We start from the raw sequence: 15,911 nt of genomic DNA, 5'->3' as shown, positions 1-15,911 counted from the left end.
AAAGATATAGCCGTTTTTTGCCCGTTGTTGTCATTGAAAGCACGCGGTTTTAGAAAAACCGCGCGGTTTTGCCAACAAAGTGCCATAGAAGCCCATTTAGCAGCCCAAGCCCACGCGGTGTTGGCAAAACCGCGCGATTTTTCTAAAACCGCGTAGGTGATTTGATACAGCACCAAACCTGGAACTAAATATTGGCCGGTTTGGTGTTTGGTTTGGTGTTTTTTTGGTGTTTTCATCAACATGTAACTCTCCTGAAGTTGAAAAAACACCAAATTGAAATTTGGTGTTTGATGCTAGGTTGATATCACTCCTAAAGATGCTCTAATATATTAACCTCTTAACCACTACTAAAATTTTAAGTATATTAAGTCTCATGCAATCATGCATGTAGAAATGAAACTATCTATCTTCTCGCAACGTTTAGCATGCAACATTAGATACACAAGAATACTTGGTGTTGGAATCGGCCCATGTAGGGAAACTGTTGGTCTGTTGTTATGGTGTTTTATTTTAAGAATAGTAATAATAAGGGTTAACTAGTATTACACCTCTACTAGATGAGCCAATTAGGATTTCACTCACACTAGATGAGAAATTAGGGTTTCCCCGCAAGTATAAAAAAAAAATGTCAAATTAGAAATGGTACGTATGGATAATGCCGGCAAATTCGAACGCTGAACTCATACCAACTAAGCTAGCTGGCACCTGCCATTGTTGATTAAACTCAATCGGTGCAATAATCCTTAAAAAATCTAATCAGCCAAATGCTGTATGCGCTAATCAGGGTCTGTCTGCCATTTGTTGATGAGGTAGGGATTTCCTCTCTAAGAAGTAAGAAGCACTTTAACGATACCGACCATTGATCATTAACAGACCCATATATGAATCCCCAAAGAGACAGAAATGCTGATATATAGTTTCAAAAAATTGGGGGGATTTCAGGCCGGTTTTGCTCCCTGTTACCTGTTACTAATACATGTTTAGGCTTTTATCCTTTTCAATGAAATGTTAGGGTTTGGACCCTTGACCGTGAGTTTCTCCCAAGAGGCTCTCCTTCATTCCCAAGTTTTACCCACATTTAAGCATAAAACCCGACCAGCCTGGCCGGCCTGTAGTGCCATGAGATAGAACTTAAGGATAAACCTTCTCCCAATCATTTTTCATAACAAGTTGATGTAATTAATTTGACATCCCATGAGATGTATGCTGGTAATGACCACTCTTTTCGGTCTTCGATAATGACTACATACACCCTAACCCAAATTTTATCAAATCTACTTAATATGGGTCAATATTTTGTGCAATGTACGTTTTGTGTAAGAAAAAAATGGTTTTAATATAATACTCTTAAACTCATTCCATGTGTAGGTTGTGGTGGTGGTTGGAAATTCTAAGAGTGGAACAGATATATCAATGGAGGCTCTACATGTAGCAAAAGAAGTTCATCTTAGCGCAAAATCCCTTGAAATTTCTGAAGGCTTAACAAATGTCATCGCAAAATATCAAAATTTACATCTTCATCCGCAGGTATATGGTATACCAAATTCATAACGTTTAGTAAGTAGCAAGTACGAACCAAAAAAAGGATTAATAATCGAAACTGACCATCCATTTGAAAGAAAATGCAGATCGACTCCCTGCAGGAGGATGGACGGGTGCTCTTTGTGGATGGAACATCAGTCAATGCGGGCTCCATCGTTTATTGTACAGGGTAATAGATCGGTGTGCACGCTAATGTAATGAAATATTTGCTATTGCACTTAGATTAAGTTATTTGTGAGGCCCAACAAAATAAAAATAAGAACGTACAAAAAAAAAAAAAAAAAAAAAGAGGGAAAAAATTATCAATATAATGCAGTTAGGTCAAACATGCAGCTCACTTATAATTCCCATCTTCATACAAGTTTCCTTCACCCAGACATGCAATCGTGGTCACTCGACTTTATTTTATACGAGCATGTTATATCTTAAAGTGGTAATTGTTATTATGTGATGCAGTTATGAATATTCATTCCCTTTTCTTGATACAAAAGGAATGGTGGTTGTGGATGATGGTAGAGTGGGACCTTTATATGAGCACACCTTCCCCCCATCTCTTGCTCCTTCTCTTTCTTTCGTGGGCATTCCCAGAAAGGTACTTACCTTTGTACACTTGTGAGCGCCACAGTATAACAATTCAAAGGCAGAGGAAATAGGTACTAATTAATATACTTAGGCAAACTGATTACAATATATATAGCTAGAATAGTAGTATATATGCTTGACTCTACGGATGAGATAGGAGACTACATATATTCCTACGCAAATCAACAGTATCGATCAAGTTACAGACTCGGAATAAGGAGTCAATTTAAGGGAGTCGGAATACTAGTGATCGGCTGACTTTAGGCATTCAAGTACGCTGTGGTCTGGTAGGCAAAGTAGTGCACTTACATAAGCAAAAAAATTCTCTGACTTTATTGATGTAGGTTTTAGGATTGCCGTTCTTTGAGGCACAAGCAAAATGGATAGCTCAATTATTGGCTAGGAAAAGAACACTGCCATCAGTGGATGATATGATGAGATCAATACGAAAATTTTATAATTCAAGAGATGTTGCTGGTATACCAAAGAAATACACGCATGAAATTGCCAGTTTTGAGGTAAAGATTTCCATCAATATAAGAAGGTAGTTTAATTGGAATTGCATTGGGCAACCCAAAAAAAAAAGAAATATTACAAATTTGTCATTTTCTAAAAAAATATATATTTTTTGTATTGGGCTCAAGCCCAACAACCAATTCAACCGGTCTCGCCATGTTGAAACCCCCGGGTTGTTTGAGTGTACACTCAAACGGTCTCGCCATGTCGTTTGAGTATACACTCAAACGGCGAAAACGGTTTCGCCATATTGTTTGAATGTGTCGAACGGTCTCGTCATGTCGTTTGAGTGCACTCAAACGGTCTTGCCATGTCATTTGAGTGTACACTCAAACAACCGCTCCATATTGTTTCTGTGCACACTCAAGCGGTCTGCGTGTGTCGTTTGAGACAAAACTCTCGGGTTTTTAACTCAAAACGATCCTTCTATGCACAATTCAAATAACTCAAAAATCTTATATTAACTCGTACAACTAATGTACAAAGAATATTTAAAAAAAATAAAAATAAAAATAAATAAATAAAAATAAAGACATTCAAACGACCTCACTGGGTCGTTTGGGCCATATACAAAATGACCTCATTAAGTCGTTTGGGGCACCTTGAGAACGACCTCACTGGGTTGTTTGGGGCTTTTTCAAACAATAATTCAGTTTGGTACTTCAAAACAACCTTATCAGTATTCAATGAGTTTATACAAAAGATTTATACAACATCAGTATTCAATGGGTTTATACAAACAACCTTATCAGTATTAGATGGATTGCCTTTGTGCCGAGCCTGTCGAAAATTTGCTCAACCTTCCTTCTAGACTTGTTCAGGTATTAGTTGGACAAATTTTTGAGTTATTTACATTAATTAAGTGTTAATTTTAGTATAAACACGACAAAAAACTCAAAAAAAAAATTTTTGCTTTTTTGGGTTCAGTCTCGCGAAAGAGATGATACCGGCTAAAACGGTTCAAAAATATAGTAACCGGGCTTGGGTTGAAGACTGCCCAATCGAATTCGGTGGTTGCCCAATACAGGACCTATAAGAAAGAAGGTGTGAGCCGGTGACCTGGGCGGACTATTGGAGTCTGATCTTAGTCCAAATAAGATCTAAAGTACTCAACTTAGTTCAGTCCAATTCAAAGTTGGGCATGCAGGCTGCAGCCCTACCTAATTAATTCATGTTTAATCAAAGTACCACTACATGTATACTTACTGTGTAAATTGGCTTATAATTAATAACCTGTTATTTACTAAGACTAAGTAGTTTTCGATGCTAAATAATCTTACTAGAAAACCGTGAAGGGTGGTGAAGACCGACGTTAGGTCGAGACTTTATGAAGAAAGAGAAAAAGAAGAAGAGAGGAAGTGAAGAAGAAAAATTAAAAGAAGGTGTGCGGGATTTTAGTGGTTAGGTTGAGAGAAAAGTGAAGAAGAAGAATTAAAATAAACGAGTGTGCTGATTTTGATAGTTTTGGTTGCGAAAAATATAGGGGATTTTGAGGAAGAAGAGAATAAAGAAGAAAGTGTTACACACACTTTTGTGATGACAGACAAGCATTGAAATTGGTATTTGTTACTGCCAGACCCCAATTTGTGTTGGGCGGACTCCAAAAAAACGATTATTACAAGTGTGCCATTGGTTTCAAAAAAAAAAAAAACACAATTATTACAAGTATATGTCATTGATTCCCAAAAAATTGAATTTGAAACCCCAAACTTAAACGACCGGGCTAGGTCGTTTGGACTAAGTCCCAAACGACTTGGCCACACCGCTTGGGACTTAGTCCAAACGACCAGTCACACCGGTCAAGAGCTCAAAAATAGAACTTTGAATTTTTTTTTAAAAAGTTCAAATCCAAACGACATGGCCACACCGTGCGGATCGAGTCCAAAACGATGTGGCCCGTTTGGGATTTGACTTAAAAAATGGTCACACCGCTCGACTTAGAAAAATCTCCAACGATATGGCCACACCGTTTGGACTAAGTCTCCAACGATATGGTCACACCGTTTGGACTTAATTCAAAATGATGTGGCCATGTCGTTTGGGATTTGAACTTTAAAAAAAAATTAAAGTTCGTTTTTTGGGCTCTTGACCGGTGTGGTCGTCGTTTGGAATAAGTCCCAAACGGTGCCAAGTCGTTGATTTAAATTCAAACGACTAAAAATGGTCGCTTAAGTTTGGGGTTTTGAATTCAATTTTTTGGGCACCAAATGACATACTTCAGAATAATTGTTTTTTTTTTAGATTTTTTGAAACCAATGGCATACTTGTAATAATTGTTTTTTTTGTGGGAGTCCGCCCAACACAAATTGGGGTCTGGCAGTAATAGGACCCTTGAAATTTTGGGCCCCGGACCAAATGACCTCCTAACGTTGGTCAATCATCGTGAGTACATGCACCAATGCTAAATGTGTTTAACATTTTGAAATTTGCCATTTTCATTGCTAATGGTTTTAGGACTGGAAAATACCATTGCAAAGATGAAATCACGCATTAAAATACATTGATCTCTCACGCAAAACGATTTTTTTTTTATATGCTATGCATTACGCATTACCATTGAGTTGGTGTTCCTTATTAAAAAAACAAGACAATTGCATTTTATTTTTATTTTTTTCGCTTTGCAGGTATTTCTCAAGTATGGAGAGCATTGTGGATTCCCACGCTTAGAGGAGTGTAGGAGAGAGCTCAAATTAGCATCTAAAAGAAGAGCTGATTCCAACTTGGAAACTTATCGTGATTCATATGAGGATCACGAACTTCTTCAAAAAGCTCATCGGAGCTATCATTGTACTCAGCTTGCTAATGAAGCTTTTGCTCAATAAATCTCTGTTTTCTATTTTTTTAATTCAATGTGTCAACATTATAATGTCCAATTTCCTGATCATAATCAACTTTACAACATATATATTATTTCCATCTAGAAATAGAGACTAAACAAATGAAATCTTCAACCATCAGTTCCCCTTCCCCAAACTATGGTGAAAATAGATCACTTGGAATATTATTAACATTCACAACTTAGGAAAAGAAATATTCTACTGCAAGATTTTATATGCAAGCTTCAAATGGAACCTCCTTGCTAATATTGAAATTGATGGCAAAGAACTTTATAATGATTGAGAGAGATTATTGTGTCACCTTGCAGGCAAACTGTCTCAATTCATTATAATTAAGTCAACTTGGCGTTTGTTTTTGTCTCAATCCAATATATTGACGATATTTCCAATATAATCGATGATATTTCTGATATAATCGATGATATTTTTGATATATCGACATACAAAACAAAATTTTGACTAGTCAACAAAGAAACGGCTATCTATGATATTTTCGATATATCTCAGTTTTTGAGTATATCGAGATATTCACCGAATTCTATATTTTGGTCCTTGATTCAAACTACATGACGAGATCGTTTGAGTGTACACTCAAACGACATGGATAAACCGTTTGAGTATATAGTCAAATGACATGGCGAGACCATTTGACTGTACACTCAAACGAACTGAGGGTTTCGTTATGGCGAGACTGGTTGGATTAGTTGTTGGGAGAGGCTTTGATGACAAATTTGTAATATGGCAAATTTGTAATATTTCTTTTTTTTTGGGTTATAATATGGCAAACTTTGAAGACTTATTTGGAGGGAACTTTTTTTCTACATGTAAAATTCCCGGCCTAATTCAACTTCAATTTGTGGGTATGGTCCTAATTATGTGAAATCTAAACCAAGGGCCCATTATAGTGTTCCAAAACCCAAACAAAATACCAAATTTTAAATTCTTCGAAAAAGCCGGAACCTTCAATAGGCTGGGCCTAGAAATTGAAATATATAAAAGTTTGTTTTGTCGCGACAAACAAATCTACACTCGTGTCTGACAGAGAGAGAAACCGACCAAACTGGGTAAGTGAGATTCTTTGGCGGCGGCATTCCCATTTTTTATGTTTTTGAGTTGATTGTTTGGGGTTTTACATCTGATTCATATGGATACTGATGTTTTGTGTGAAGAAATGTCTTTGGATATGGTATTACAAGGTTTCACTGAAAATAAGAGTGGAGACTTTTGTTTTCAAAACTCCCAACTATTAATTCTGTTAGTAATGAGTACAAAGTTATTCGTATTCGCGTTGACTGTCGTGGGGTTGTAGTGTTTACTTTGGGTACAACTAGGTGGAGAAGGTTAGAAGGAGTTATTCCAAAATTTTACCGCACAAGTAAAGATTTTGGAACTCTCGTGAATGGAAATCTTCATTGGATTTCAGGTGAATGCGATAAGATTGCTGTTTTTAATGTGGCTTTGGCGAAGTTCCATGAAATTCAGTCTCCTTTTCATATGCCAGAACCCGATATTCGGAAAATCAGTTTGCGTGTTATAGAAGAAAGGCTTTGCTTTATTGGTGAGAGATCTCTTGATAATTTTGAGATATAGGTGATGAAAGACTGTGATGGTCTGCAGGGTACTTAAGGAATACAGTTTTTTTAACGTACAAGTGTGCATATCTCTTCTGGGCCTGCCGTGTACCTACAATGTGGTAAAATTAAACAACGGCGAATTTCTTCTTCAGTAAGGATCGGATGATCTAGGATATGGTTAAGCTATAGAACACCCCGGGAGCCAAAAAAAAAACTTAATGAATTGGGGTTTGAGCTTAATTGATTGATTTATCAGTTGACTATATTTCCTTTTCTTCACAACATTTATATCTTCCTATGCCTGCAAAGATATGTCAATAGGTCTGCATGCGGGAGAAGTAGCTGGACCTTGAACCAATTCAGCATGATACAGTAACAATACAGACGTGTTGGATTCATGTGTATTTTACTTTATTTAAGCTGCTAAATAAAGATGCTGGAGATGTGTGTTAATGATCCTTCTATTTCTTGATGGTTACTGAGTATCATTTTTTTTTCACATCTACCTGCCGATAAGTATGAACGAGTTGGCCTATTTTTTGCCTATTCTTTATAGGGACTTTTTCTCGAGCCTGCAAAGCAAATCATAGCTATTTGGGGAGTGGGTGAGAGAGAAGGGAGAGGGTACTTTATGTCATCTGGCACATTGTTCATAAGCATAGTAAACTTGCGTATATAAGATTTCTACAAACCCACTTGAGTGCGGAGTGAAATAAATAATAACACTGATCCCATGTTACCAATGGAGATGGTATTTTAGGAAGTTATTTCATAAAAAAGAAGAACATGCGCAGTCATCGTGTCTAGAGTGCCGACTGGCACAGGCATTCACTAGTAATAAATAAATTAGAACTAAGACATAATTTTGGCGGGAAATAGTTAAGCTTTAAATAGGACTTGTAATTACATAATTTGGTGAAGGGCCAAGCTTGTTGAACTTGGATTTGGGCTCGGTCCATTCTGAGTTGTTTCTCTAGGTTACATATTCTTTTTTTGTTTTGATAGTCATACTAATATACAACGAGAATCCTTTTTTTTTTTTTGCTGGGTAAAGTTAAATGTATTAAAGTAAAAAAAGAAAGTAGGGTATTTAGAGTTGCAACATGCTGCACACTCTAAAGTCAAGCCATTTCAAGCATCTACTACTCCAACTAGATTTGAAATAGTTTACATTTATTGAAAACGGTAGAAAGTTTGGAATGATCCTTCCCATTTGTGAAGCCAATCAGATTTTCCTTCCCACACTACCCGTTCATTAACAGTAAGAGATGTTCCAGTCTTAGCCAATATATCCGCAATAAAGTCGGCTTCCCTGAAAATGCAAGTAATCTTTATGTCTGCAAGTATGCAATTTTTCCACCTTGCTTGCAATTTCCACGGCACATCTCTACTATTAAAAGCCAATGCAGCAATATCAAAGTTTGTCTCCACCCATAGGTTTAAACATCCCCTAGATATTGCAATCTCCACCCCTTCAAGAATGGCCATACGCTCTGCCCAAAAGCTTGTGTCATTGCCAATGTTCTTCCACACAGTAAGCTTGAAAGCTCCCATATTGTCTCTGTAAGAAATACCAATTCCAGCCATTCCCGGATTACCCAGGGAAGCCCTATCTGTGTTCAACTTCAATATATTTGGTTAAGGAGGAATCCAATTCAAATACATTGCTTGATACTTGGTACTCTCCGTGTTTTAGACCCAACATCCCAGAATTTAAGAACACCATCTTCAAACTGGGATCAATAATTATAAGTGTTTGACAAGTTGCCAGTAATTTTCACCTGTGTGCGAATGTAGTACTTACACTCACGAATGTTAAGCTTCTTTCCCTCAAAATGAATCAGATTCCTCTGCTTCCATATACCAACTAGAGTAGCAACCATACAAGCATTCCACAGCTGCTTCACTCTTGGGCTCCACTGGTTATTCACTCTCAACGCATCATTCAGATTTAACACCGGAGTGGCATTAAAAGTTGTAGAGATCGATCCACTGTCACAGTTGTTGAGAGGAACTACAGTGCCAGAATAGGTGCTCGTGTGTCTCTGGGTATTGTCTGCATAGTCTACAGCAAGATGCCATGTGTACCCCCAGTCTTTGTACTTTATCGTCAGTTGCTACACCCTTTTGCAAGATCTTCCAAGCTAAAGCTGCCGGCTTAGGGTGTATATAACTGTTCCAGATACATTTGCTCCATTGAATCACCTGTTCCTTCTCTCTGATCTCTTCATATGCTGATTTTGTAGAGAAATTGCCCTTTGTATCAGGACACCACACTACATAATCACTGAAACTTGAATCACACTTCTGTACTGACGTAATGTCCACATTCACACTCTCCATCACCTCTGTAATTAAGACTGAAGGAAAAGATATAGACGATAATCCAGACTATACCAACACCGAGATAATAAATTCGTATTAAAAATGAGAAATATGAAAGGTTACGATATATATCTTCAGCGTTAGTTTTTCCAAAAGACAAAAAGTGTTCAATTTGTTCAACCTATCAAAGCCCTTCCACATCAAATGCTGAGATATGTTGTGAGATATATGAAATTCTTGTTCATGCATTAACTATTTTATTCCGAGGGGTGTAAACCATTAAAGGTAGCTTGAGACACTCCTAAGACACTGGACTTGTTAGCTCTAGAGGACTTTAACCTATTAGGTAATTACATTGACATTCATACTAGCACATATTTAATTATTGGTTACTTCTGAGTCCCTTCAGATTCTCAGCCAGTTTAGCATCTCCCATTTTTCCCCAGATTGCAATCAAATTTATGTCATCTTCATATAACTATTCAACTAAAAATTGCATTATGGTTTTTTTATAAATTCTTTTATCTACATTCACCATTTCTTAAAAATAAGGAAAATATAAAAAGTGAAAAACGTAGGAGCACTCAAAATCATACCTGTTAATAATTTCATCCAAAGCTTCCTGCCAACCTGGTGGTATATGTAACGTTGGTGGAGAATGAGAATCAGTAGCAGTCTCCAAAGGACTCTCCCATTGGCTTTTGCTAGTATTTTGATTATAATAGAATACAGAGCCAGTTGAAAGTTCTGTTGCTTCAATCTAGAAGGAATTTCGTGAAGACTTGAAATACTCGGAAAGTCATGGAAATTACTTAGGTACATTAATAGAGGACCTTGAGGCACCACAACTAGCAGTTCCACGCCATACCCATTTCTAATTTCTATGTTGCCTGACATGAAGAGAACAATGAGGATACTTTCAACTTCTGTAAAAGAAGAAACCAGTAGGTAGCAAGTGATTGAGCTCATAACCTCCAAAGAAAAACATAAACACACACACTGCACACACACACACATGTTATTCGTGCAATGAATATATATATATGACAATTTATGCCTAGGGAAAAACATATAGTCATATAAAAGGTGGTTGTCTTAAAAGCTGTGTAAAAGCGCTAAAGAAAGCAGGCATAACTTGTAGAAAGATAACATCAAATTTGAAACAAAAGAAACTTGTCATAAGCCTTTATCAGGAAATGAATAGTTTCCACCTTTTGACGCCATTCCGGCGTGATGCTCAGTGGTCATCTACAGCAGATGCTCCTAGAAAAAGTTAAAACCAAATAGATATAGACAGATAAGGTAAGCAGAAAAGCTCCAAGAAGATCCACTGTAACCTAACGATTGATGAGAACACCGTAATTGTACAAATTGAAAGGATAATTCTGAAAAAGTTAGCTTTGATATCTTTGAAAGGACAAATTGAAAGAATACAGTAATGCGGTAAAAATGCATATCGTTGATTGTGAGTACGAATAGCTAGAGAAGCTCCTATGCTAATAAGAAAATTAAAAAAAAAAGCAAAAACTAAAATCAAGACAACACAAGATTTACGTGGTTCGGCATTGTGCCTACATCCTCAGGATATTGAAAGTTATCCTATGTTGTGCCGATATTTCTAGTCGGAAGCCTTTTTTCACCCAAGAATGTTGGTAGATTAGCGATGAGGTAACACAACTTATATAAGCGTGCTCTCTTTTTTCTTTTTTCTTTTTTTTTTTTGTGAAATATTTTGCACGATATTGAAAGTTATGGAGTATCCATCTAGTACGTTTTAGAGAAATTTATGTGAGTGTTATGTTCTGTTCGTATTTGGTAAGTTCAAACCCAAAGTCATTGAATTTAAAGTCTCCCTTGTAAGAAGGATCTTTTAGGTAATGACAGCCTTTGGTAATATGTAAACGTTTATGTTTGTGATGATATACTATAATATTATTGACAATTTGTTCTTCCCCATTCTGCGCAGCACCCAAATCCATATCAGAGATTGTGAGAGAGAAGTAGAAGAAGATGGAGAAGAGGAAGAAGTTGAAGAAATCGACCTACAAATTTTGCAGGAAATGAGTGGGGATCGAGTTATTCTCAAAGCTACCAAGTGATATTATCCTCAACATCCTATGTCGAATTCCATTGAAATGCCTCTCCTCTCAGTGCAGATTGGTATGCAAAACCTGGTACAAATTATCCCATCACCCTCGTTTTGCCGAAATTCATTATAAATAGGCAATCCAAAATTGTAGTTCCCCTTGTGTTGTCCTTTGCGATTTCGTTAATGGTTTTTTTTGGTTGATTGATCATCAAGTGTTTGACAACTTTGAAACTTCAGCACCAGTCCAACGTCTTGATTTTCTTAATGAACCCGACTTTCAACCAAAACTTGACGTAATTGGTTTTGTCAACGGTTTACTTTGTCTTTCAGAAAATCCATTGCTCTGTGATTATCCCGTGTTCTACTATATATGCAATCCTTTCACTGGAGAACACGTAGCGCTCCCAAGAGCCCGTGGACTAGAAATGGTTCAGGTGTCTGCTTTTGGCTTTGATTCTAACACTAGTCAATACAAAGTTATCCGGTTTTACTATGAGCGAAATGGGGGTGAGGTGTTTACTTGGGGTTCAAGCAGGTGGAGAAAGATAGAAAAAGGTGTTCCAACGAATACAATTGGATATCCATATGGAATGTATGTGAGTAATCATCTTCATTGGATCTCGTGCGGGGATGATTCACCCTTAAGAATTGTTTATTTTAATATGGCTGCCGAGGATGTCCATGAAATTGAACCTCCTACATTAGTCGGCCAAGATGTAACCTGCAATGTATCTTTGGGTGTTATAGAAGAACGTCTCGTTTTGTTTTGTGAGAGAAAATTTGATAACGTATGCTACGAGATATGGGTGATGAAAGACTATGGTATGCAGGGTTCTTGGGCTAAAGAGTACTTTTTCAGTCCAGAAGTAGCAAAGTGTTTATCGGATTCATCAACTCATACTGTGACAAATTAAGGAACGGTGAATTTCTCGTGCAGTACAATTGGGGCGATCAAGCAAGAAACTTGTAGGCGTATTGTTGTAGAAAGGATCAGTTGGATTCGCTCAATATTCCAAGTGGACAGCCTCTTTTCACCCAAGAATGTTGGTAAATTAGTGAGGAGGTAACATAATCTACTTGTGTTATTATTTTGTGCCGTGGGTTTGTTTTGCACAATAATGAATAGTATGAACTAATCATAGCTAGTAATTTCCCGTTTAATTCGCGAATTATAAGGTTTGGCGAATAAAACGAATAAGTAGGTAAATTTCTTAACGATACGGTTTAATTCGCGAATTGGTTGGACCGGGCTTATAATTGCCGAATTATAATGTCCGGATCTTTGAAATCCAAAAAAATGGGCCAGGCCTTAGTTGGAACAAAAAATAAATATGTTAGTAATAGTAAGTAGAACAAAAAAATTTGACATTTGTATTATTTTTTCATAAATAAAATTGTAAAAATAAAAATAAAAACATTGTGTACTTATGTATCAAAGTTTTAAATGTAAAATATATAGCCGAATTTTAAAGGAATGCATTCGTATTATATCCATTTAAAACACATATATCATATTTTTACCGTTAGCGTTTTATTGGACCGAATATTTAAAAATATTATTGTTGAAAATTTCGAATCTTAGGCAAATAATTGTCGTATCGAACTTTTGCCGTCCACGAATTTACTAGCTATGTGAACTATATATGTTATACATTATAATGGTAGTTTTTGTTTTCTAGAATTTTCGTTTAATCCTCCCTAAGTTATTTGTATTGTAACAATATTGTTTGTGTGTTAATGCCTTAGAGGTCCACTTCTTGTTCTGAAAGTATTTGTAGATTACTTGGTTGGTAATGGTTATGATGATTATTGGGCCTTGTAGTTTTTTATTATTAGTAGATTGTAATTCGGAGTTTGTTGCTGCTGATCTGCGGTACTCATTGGCAAGGACCAAAATATCGATATCGGTTAATATATCGGTGTACTCAAAAACCGATATATATCGGATATATCTATTTTTTTTTGTGACCAGTCCAAACTATTTAAAATATCGGAAATATAATATCAGAAATATATTGGAAATATCATATTTATATTAAAAAATGGTCAAAAAGTCAAACGACATATATCGTAAATATCGGATATATTGATTATCTCGGCAATATAAAATTTTATATCGGAAATTTTGATATATATCGGAAAAAATGGTTCTATATTCGGTGGATATATATAAAAAATATCAATGTCGGTGTACCAAAATACCGATATATATCGGCGATATTTTGGTCCATGCTCATTGGAACTTTTATTACCCATGGTCCCAAGAGATTAATTTCTTTGAACCTTATGAAAGTTTGAATTTTTTTAATATTTTGGAACTTGTTATGGACACTCCTTATTAGCATATACAAATAAACATGTAGCTAACATGTTTGATGGGTAATGCTCATAATCTTCTCCCACCCTCCCTTTCTATGTTTTTTTTTGATAATACCATATATATTACTAATACCATCAAACCGAATCGTGGATTAACTTGTTTTGAACTTCGATACAAAGAGGAAAAGACTTTTAGAGGTCCATTTTATCACTTCCCCCTATGGAAAAATGCCCATTAGCATATACAAATAAACATGTAGCAAATGTTTGCCTCTTCCCCATTATGTTTTTTTTTGACCATATATATTACTAATACCATGATCCAATTTTAAACTTCTGAAAGCCAAAATTAGAAGCAAATTAACCTTTATCTAAACATTAGAGTCTTTACTACATAGTCTCTCTCAGACTTCCAAGAACATGTTTGGCCATTAAGAGCCTTAGTGACCTCTAAGCAGTCCCCTTCTATATACACAGTAGTCCACCCATGAAGCATCGCAAGTCCTAGTGCCACCTCAGCAGCCACCATCTCTGCTTCCTCTGCAGACCTAGCTTGGAACCTTCTAGTGCATGCCCCTACTACTTTGCCTTCAATCCCAAAGATAGTACCCGGTAGAATGCCTCCCCTGACATAACCTGAAAGGCAGCATCATATCTTATATTAATACAATCATTTGGAATAATAGGGAACAAAGAATCTAAATCAAATTTGTTTTGATCAAAGTAAGTTTCAGAGGGGATAGAGTTCTCATTCTGCATTTTGGTATTGGCAAAACCCTTGTAGCAGTTGCAGGCCTCCATCTCACTCCTTCTGAGAATTCTTTCCCTATTAGGGAGCCTCTGTTCAAACTTGGCTTCATTCCTAGTTTTCCAGATGTTGTATGGGAGATAACAAGCTTAGACTCCTGCCTGAGCTATATGTTGGCTCTTATTATTGCTCCAACTTATGAATTTGGAAATCCAATCCTTAGTGTTGTTCCTACCCTGAATCTCCATTCTTAACCCCAAGCTTGAAGTGAACCACAAATTTCTGGTCCAATCACATTCAAAAACGGATGGTTTTTGTTTCCAAACGGGTGTAACCACGGGGGACAAGAAAAGTCCCCTCCATCTTCCGAGAAACAACATATCTCCCATAGGTAAGGCATCCATATAGACTTTCCATATGAACATTTGAATGTTGGCTGGTATTTTGGCTTTCCAAAGAAGCTTTACTGTTTTAGTATTGAAACTAGAACTCTGTCCTTCACCACTATCCTTGGCTAGATACTTGTGGACAGATTTCACAGTAAATCTCCCAGACTTCTCTCCACTCCAGATCAGCCTATCCTTGCCAAGACCCAGAGGTCTGATCATAATATCTTTGATTCTTGCCACAAGGAAAGGATGAAAGAAGCCTTGTAGCTTGGCCTCATCCCATCCAGTTCTATCCTCCAGAAAGAGATTAGCCACATGAAGGCCTTCAAGTCTGGGATCCTCCACCCCTAACTCTCTCAGAGTCTGAAGTTTTCCATTGCAGATCACCCAAGGGTCATCTAAAACGGAGGTGGAGTTACCACTGTGGATTCCCCAGACTATCCCTGTCACACCCCGAATTTCGACAGAATTCGGAAAAACATTATTTGTTCCCGACTCTTCGATCTCCGAGGTGTGACGCACTCTCAACTCCCAAAAATCCATAAACAGTTTAAATATGCGGATAATAAAAACCAATAAAATTTTTAACTTAAACAAAAGTCTTCTTCATGACAAAGATTCACAAATAAGATTAGGTTACAACTCTCCTTTCAATAACTCTTTAATAACATTTACAAATGAAAATACAAAAACATTGTCTAGACTGAAATTCTATATCACCTCAAGGGAAAACAAAACAAATCCTGAGATGCAACGCTAACGCAAACCACAAGCAACAACCAATCTTCTTCAACACTAAACCTGTCAAAACTTATCAACTATGTTCATTGAATGAACACACCCGATAAGCAAACATGCAAATCGGGTCAGCATTATAAAAATGCTGGTGTGAGTAGCTCTAAAAACAATATATAGTTATACAAATATATACATAATCCATACGGCAGTTAGTTCCTCCACCGAGGCGCCGTAACTTTCAACAACTAATAC

The 15,911-nt window shown here is 36.7% G+C and overlaps 2 protein-coding genes across 2 annotated transcripts; both read left to right on the top strand.

Annotated features, from left to right (window-relative positions):
- The first annotated feature begins 764 nt into the window (after nucleotides 1-764).
- Nucleotides 765-5,597, top strand: LOC147479973 (flavin-containing monooxygenase FMO GS-OX-like 9). The gene is made up of 6 exons (XM_086578533.1): nucleotides 765-809; nucleotides 1,369-1,527; nucleotides 1,629-1,711; nucleotides 1,999-2,134; nucleotides 2,469-2,642; nucleotides 5,265-5,597. The coding sequence occupies exons 1-6, from the start codon at nucleotides 765-767 to the stop codon at nucleotides 5,460-5,462; spliced, it is 795 nt and encodes a 264-aa protein (XP_086434659.1). The 3' UTR covers nucleotides 5,463-5,597.
- A 6,293-nt stretch (nucleotides 5,598-11,890) lies between these two features.
- Nucleotides 11,891-12,379, top strand: LOC147479972 (F-box protein CPR1-like). Its single transcript, XM_086578532.1, has one exon. The coding sequence runs from the start codon at nucleotides 11,891-11,893 to the stop codon at nucleotides 12,377-12,379; it is 489 nt and encodes a 162-aa protein (XP_086434658.1).
- Nucleotides 12,380-15,911: the final 3,532 nt, after the last annotated feature.

This window comes from Coptis chinensis, chromosome 8 (genome assembly GCF_015680905.1).
Source record: "Coptis chinensis isolate HL-2020 chromosome 8, ASM1568090v1, whole genome shotgun sequence".
Taxonomy (NCBI): Eukaryota; Viridiplantae; Streptophyta; class Magnoliopsida; order Ranunculales; family Ranunculaceae; genus Coptis; species Coptis chinensis.
The sequence above is the reverse complement of the archived record's forward strand: the minus strand, read 5'-3'. Positions and strand labels throughout refer to the sequence as shown.

Coding starts and splice junctions, on each gene's coding strand:
- LOC147479972 (XM_086578532.1), top strand. CDS start 11,891: ATGGTTCAGGTGTCTGCTTTTGGCTTTGATTCTAACACTAGTCAATAC.
- LOC147479973 (XM_086578533.1), top strand. CDS start 765: ATGCTGTATGCGCTAATCAGGGTCTGTCTGCCATTTGTTGATGAG. Junction 810..1,368: donor GTCTGCCATTTGTTGATGAG/GTAGGGATTTCC, acceptor TTCCATGTGTAG/GTTGTGGTGGTGGTTGGAAA. Junction 2,135..2,468: donor TCGTGGGCATTCCCAGAAAG/GTACTTACCTTT, acceptor TTATTGATGTAG/GTTTTAGGATTGCCGTTCTT.